The sequence below is a fragment of the Arachis ipaensis genome, chromosome B07 (genome assembly GCF_000816755.2).
Source record: "Arachis ipaensis cultivar K30076 chromosome B07, Araip1.1, whole genome shotgun sequence".
Classification (NCBI taxonomy): Eukaryota; Viridiplantae; Streptophyta; class Magnoliopsida; order Fabales; family Fabaceae; genus Arachis; species Arachis ipaensis.
In genome coordinates, this window is record NC_029791.2 from 54,355,856 (window position 1) to 54,362,527 (window position 6,672).

Sequence of the window (6,672 nt, forward strand, 5' to 3'; positions counted from 1 at the left end):
AAAACCTGATTGGTTTGGTCGTGGTACACAAGACAAATATTTACCGACACTTCATGGCATTGAAATGACATATGAGATACAAGGTTTGAATGAAAAAGAGTCCTTAAATTTGCTTAATTGGAAAGCTTTTAAAACAAATATTGTTAACTCAAGGTACACAAATATTTTAACCCGTGCAGTAACTTATGCTTTTGGACTTCCATTGGCTTTGGAGGTAATAGGTTCTAACTTGTTTGAAAAAAATTTAGAAAAGTGGGAATCTGCATTGGATCACTATAAAAAAATTCTTGATAATAAAATACGCAAGATACTTTAGATAAGCTTTGATGTTTTGGGAAAAGAAGAGCAGAATGTTTTTCTAGATATTGCTTATTGTTTTAAAGGATATACATTAATGAAAGTTACAAATATACTTCAAGTTTATTATAGGAGGTGTATAAAATATCATATTGGAGTGTTAGTTGAAAATTCTCTCATAAAGATCAATTGGTGTGATAATAGAGTGACAATGCATGATTTTTACAAAGGACATGAGCAAAGAAATTGTTCTAGAAAAGTCACCAGAAATACCTGAAAAGCGTGATAGATTATGGTTTTGTGAAGACATAGTAAAAGTTTTAGGAAACAATTAAGTAAGTAATAAATTTAATTTCTCTACGTAAGTTTGTTAAAGATTTTATTTGCACACGTGTTTTAATTAATTTATATTTTTATTCTATCTTAAAAGGGACTAGTGCCATTAAAATCATGTATCTAGAATTTTCTTTATTTAACAGGGAAGTGAAATGGGATGGAAAGACCTTCAAAGAGATGCAAAATCTCAAAAAACTTATCATAAAAAAGGTTAATTTTATTACACTTCCAATTATCTTTCAAACAGTTTAAGAATATTGGAATGGTGGAGATATCCTTCAAAGTATTTTTCATATGATTTTCAACCAAAAGATCTCTTCATACTCAAGTTACCTGAGTACCACCATATGTCTCTCAAGTTGAATAGGTTATCCAAGACAAATGTACTAAATTCATTTTTATGATATTGCATGTTATTAAATTTGAGGTTCATTTGATTGACTCTTCTTTTTTTGTTTTCAGAAGTTTGTGAGCATAAAACTAAAAGTATTAAATTTCGATTACAGTAATTTTTTGAAAGAGATATTTGATGTGGCTAATTTTCAAACTTTACAAGAATTTTTTTTTAAAGATGGTGAGAATTTAGTCACGGTTCACAGTTCAGTTAATTTATTAAATAAATTGAATGCGGAAGATTGCAACAAGCTACAAAGCTTTTCACTTGCTATCAAATTTCCCTTACTGGAAAAATTCTTTCTATTTGGTTGTTCAAGCCTTAAATGGAAAATTCTTTCTATCTAAAAAAATTCTTACCGGAAAACTTTTCAGAAATTTCAGAAGTAACGAAAAATCTTAAATGGCTTTATTTGGAGGGCATTGGCATAAAAGATTTATCATGTTCATTTCGTAATCTTTCTGGATTGTTGCTTTTGGAAATGAGGAAAAATGAAATGTGTAATAGGGTTGTACATGATTTAGTTAATCCAAAATCCAAACTTGTTTTTTGGTTAACCAAAAATTTAATTTTAGTTAATCAACCAAATTGATTTTATATGATAAAACTGGTTAATAACCACATTATTCTTGTACCACATTACATTTTGAAAACGGATGGAATCATGGGGAGTTTTCTTATGATGCAAGACAACGTCACAAGTCCTACTACAAAAAGGTTCCAAGTGAATCAATTGCAAAAGAGACTAGAATGCACGGATTCAAGCAAAAGAGTAGTTTCATGCATGATATTCATTCACTGATCCTTACTGAATGACAGGACTAATTATAATGATGATCATGCTCTCAATGATATTGCCTAACCATAAGAAACATCCCTTGCTCCTTGAATCATGTATGGGTTTGTGGACATTGCTGTTTCTAACACTTCTGACTAAGTAAGAATGCATTGCTGTTTACTTCATTCAATGTGTGAAATGAAAGTATTAGGTCAAGGAATAGAGATGACTATTCATTCAATATGGTGCTGAATTTGTACAGAATAGTTGAACAATTCTGTGTGCTGAACCTCCTAAGCTTCTTTGTAAATAGTTGAAGTTGTGGACAGCCAGAAATTTCAAGTAACTGAAGATTTGGCAACATATCAATGTTTATAGGAAGTTCCTTTAGATTTGAGCAACATTTCAACACTAAAACCTCAAGGCTACTGAAATTGAATATACAAGGCAATTCTTATATTGCGGTCTCTTCCACCTTAAGAATTCTCAAATTTTCCATTTCTCCCAACAATTCTGGAAACTTCTCAAGTTGACAACAACCGTTAAGAGCAATGCATCCTAAAGATGGCAACTTTAGGACACTAGGTAAGTTCTTCAGCTCAGTGCACCTTTCAACACCTAAATAAACAAGTTTATCAAGTGATCCAATAGATTCATGAATATCAACCAAACTTTCCTATTAGGACTTCTCTTGTATTTATCCAACGCAGATTCCCATTGGTGAATGCTTCGACCACACATATCAGAGCCTAATTCTGGCTTGTATTTTCTGACATTCGCAAGAAAACTCACATATCAAAATTGATTACATAGTGTGTTATAAACAGCTTTTGCAATAGTTGTTTTACCAATTCCACCAATGCCATAAATTCCAACCATTCTAACATCATCAGATCCAGGTTCTAACAGTGAGTATACTTCTGATACACGAGCTTGGAGTCCAACAGGGTGTCTAGCTACATTTAGCGGAATGCGATTCAACTTTTGGGATACTTCATCCACTACTTTAGCTATATGTGTATGATTTGATCAATGTATCAATAAATATTATATTGGTGTGTATGAACGTAATTTAACAATTATCAATAGTTAATATAGAATTCAATAATTTTTTCAGAAATTTTGTAATTTCATTGAAATTGAATATGATGCATCTAAATAGTACATTGTTCCATTGAAATTGGTATAGACTATATGGATACTCGGCTTATGCAGATCATACCTCCTTAAAAAATCCCTATAGACTAAATCCAATAGAGAAAAAAGAGTATCAACCATGGATAATTATTCAAGGAATAATAAAAAATAACTCAACAATTTTTATAACTAAACTCTAGAATAAAGAACACCCTTGAAGTTGGCAAGAAGAAGAAGAGTGAGTTCCGGCGGAGGGCTGATCATAACCAAAAACGTAGAATTTGAAGAAGAACCGATCTTTGCCAAAAAATCAGCACATGAATTTCCTTCCCTCATGATATGATAGATAGTGACGTCCCAGTCAAGAAGCATGAACTGATGAATTTCTTCAACAATGTGTGCGAGTTCTGGAAAGTCTTCGGCATTATCATGAATAATCTTCAGAGCCACCATGCAATCACTTTCACATTCCACCTTTCTGTACCCAGATTGCCATGGCAACCACAAACCATGCCGGATAGCTATTAGTTCCGCTTCAGCAAAGCCAATATAGCTGACAAATCCGGCGATACAGTTGCCATCTTGATCTCTAAGCAAGCCGCCACATCTGCTCTTCCTGGATTTCCTCTTGAACTTCCATCCACATTGAATTTGATGGCCCCTTCCGACAGTGAAACCCAACTAACTACTGAACTAGCATCCTTTGCCTACAATTACAAACACAGTAAAACGTCAAACTAAACATAACCAAAAGAAAATTTTAGAAATAATTCACTGAATATTTTATAAAAGAACATAGTTCTCCAACATACTCAATCAAATTTAAAATCACACGTTAACATAACCAGATATATGGAATATTCAAAGTGCTATTATAATCTTGCAATGAGGGACAACCTTATCGTGTGAGCAGACGACAAAAGCTAAACTGAGGTGATAGAACTTGATGAAGAGTGTGAACCACAGAGAAGAAGAGAAAGGTTGAATTAGTGAATGAATGTAGTTGAATTGATTGAACTGAATCTCGTTTACATTCTGCACACTTAATGCTATATATACTACTATATGTTGCAGATGTCAAAAGAGACAATATATCTAACTTTAACAGAATCTTTACTTGTCTAACTAACTTTTTATCCTTAAGTTTATTATGGGGAATGCGTGGGAATTTTGCACTTCAAGTGATGTCGGTTGGTTTGAGACTGAAATGTGATAATAGTTTTATGAATTTCGTATACCAGGGCCTTCCTAATATTCAGAAATGCTATTATAACTTTGCAGAGGGTCAACCTTATTGTGTGCAGACGACAAAAGCTAAACTGAAGTGATAGAAGAAGAGAAACGTTGAATTAGTGAATGAGAGTTTTAGCTTAAGACTGTTGGAAAGAGACTAATGATGAATCTTGTCCTTTTTAGGTTCGTGGCAGCTGGAGATTAAGACGCGTGAAGAGACTTGACTCAATAAATAACCGTTCTTGTGTTGTAAAGTACCGGGAGAGACTTGACTCAATTCTGGATGTATTCTGTTGTAAATAGCGTGTTCTAAAGTATTGAAATAAATTTTAAAGTTTTTTTATATATGTTTAATGTCTTTGTGCCTAGGATTGTTATACAGGTTTTTATAGAATTTTTTTGTTTACTACGTTTCAGGTGTTATACGAAGCCTTTTGGAATCCTGTAAATTAGCCTGTTGAAGCTATCATTTGATCTTCACCCACTATGAAACACACTCATCAATCATCAAAGGAATCCCGTAAATTAGATTTAGTATGTTTTATTTTTAAATATTTTTTAGTTGAATTTTTTATATTTTTAGACGCATGTATTTTATGTATATTTCTTTTTTATTATTGGCTAATTAGTTGACTGAATTACTATTAATTTTTTTTATTTTTTCTTTCAAAAAGTGCAGTTGACTAAATTCTTTTTCATTAAAGGACTCGTGATTTGGTATTACAAATTAATATAGAGTTTTAGTACGCTTTAATTATAAAAAAGAAAAAACGTCTATATATAGAGTTTTAGATAGTTAAACAACTAATTAAATTCTTTTTAAAAAAATAACTTAAATAATAAATACTTATATTAAAAATAACTTATAAATAAATTATTTTGTGTTTGATTTTTTAATTTTAAAAGTATTTATTTTAAAATAAAATAAAAATAAAAAATTTTTTATTATAAAAAAATATTTTTTTAACTTTTCTATAAGTACTTAAATAATTTTTTTAAAAACTACAATTTAATTTTAAAAATTGTACCAAATATTAATACTACTATTTTTATAAATAAAAAATTCAAAAAAATTATTTTTTAAACTTTTCAAACAGACCCTTATAAACAAAACGCTTTAATAATATCGGAACCTTTTCATAAGTTAGAAGTTAGAAAAAAAATAACTTATGAACGGACCTAAGAGTCTAGAACTCACACCAAATAGAGTAGCACTTAAAAGTGATCCTTTGTGTAAAAAAAAAAGTGATCCTTTGAAGACCATTCAACTATAAAATCTAAACCCAGCTGTAAGACACTCAACTGGGATGCAATGCCACACAAATAAACATGAAACAACTTTTCAGCACTGTCTACATTACTTTCTACAATACATTAGCTCATGCAAGAGTGGAACCAAATAGTACAATACACTGATAACACTACATTTCTAGCTTTCAGTGCACAAGTTACAAACTAGTAGAACAAATGCTTGTCCTAAAGATTCTTTTGATTAAACAAAAATAGTTTATCCTAAGTTTCTCATCATAATTCTTAAAACCTTACCAATTCTCCAAGTAATAAGGACGATAAAAGTGGAATAGATAAATAATACAGAACATATCTGGATATGCAAGTTCTGGTCTAAAAGTAGTGCTCAAACATGTAATACTTAAAGTCATGACCATGGGAATTGAAGGGATACAGTTTTCAACATATCAGTATTCGCCTATCGATGGTAGGCCAGGAACACCGTCACGAGACTCTACGGCTTGTTCTCCCATCTTCTGAATATCCTCAGGTGAAAGTATTTTGATATACCAAACATTGTTGACAAATGATCTATAAGAGTCCACATACCAAAAAAGAAAAAATGTCAACAAACGTGAAATAAATAAGGTTTAAAAATACTGCCAGTGTTGGTTTTGGTGCTTACTAAAATTGATTTGGATTCAAATATTTCAAAAAACATTTCGTTTAAGCCCCTATCATAATCATAATTTTGTTGGGTCTTAATCCCCAATACTAGTAATATTCTATATTTGTTTGTCTCTAAAATATTTATGGTAATTTGGTTTGGATAATATTATCATAGTAGCAAATTATCATAACCTTTTGTGGACAAAATCAAATTATTTTTCAAAATGTATTAACTTATATGATATCAAAACAGGAATCTTATAGGGGTCAAAACCAATTTTTTCTTTTTCTGTTTTGAAATGTTTGGATTGAAACCAAAAGGAAATTTCATTGCAAACATAACCAAGATTTACAATATTTACAAGGACCAAAACCTTTTTAAAGACAATAAAAAGAATATTGCATGTTTTGCTAAGGTGAAGGGTTGTGGATATAATAAGGCAAATTCATTCAGTAAATATGAAGTTGTACTTACTCCCATGGATCGTCCCCAAGGAGAAGAATATCATTCTCCCTGTCGACGAATACAAGCTGCCAGCCTGATCTAAGAGGGTCTTCTAACTTCCCCTCAATTCCAAACATCTGAGCCAACTCTTCT

The 6,672-nt window shown here is 31.2% G+C and overlaps 1 protein-coding gene and 1 long non-coding RNA gene across 2 annotated transcripts in view; both read right to left on the minus strand.

The window, feature by feature from the left end:
• On the minus strand, nucleotides 2,914–4,747 carry LOC110264202. Its single transcript, XR_002349936.1, has 2 exons — nucleotides 3,840–4,747; nucleotides 2,914–3,649 (listed from the first exon to the last, which is right to left on the minus strand). It is a non-coding gene; the product is annotated as an uncharacterized LOC110264202 (long non-coding RNA).
• The window catches only part of LOC107608941 (auxin response factor 8), a gene marked incomplete in the record, with an annotated part of 10,485 nt that continues 9,312 nt past the window's right edge, over nucleotides 5,500–6,672 (minus strand). Inside the window, 2 exon segments of the mRNA XM_021105867.1 lie at nucleotides 5,500–5,996; nucleotides 6,550–6,672. Of these exon segments, the coding sequence (XP_020961526.1) occupies nucleotides 5,873–5,996; nucleotides 6,550–6,672 (247 nt within the window).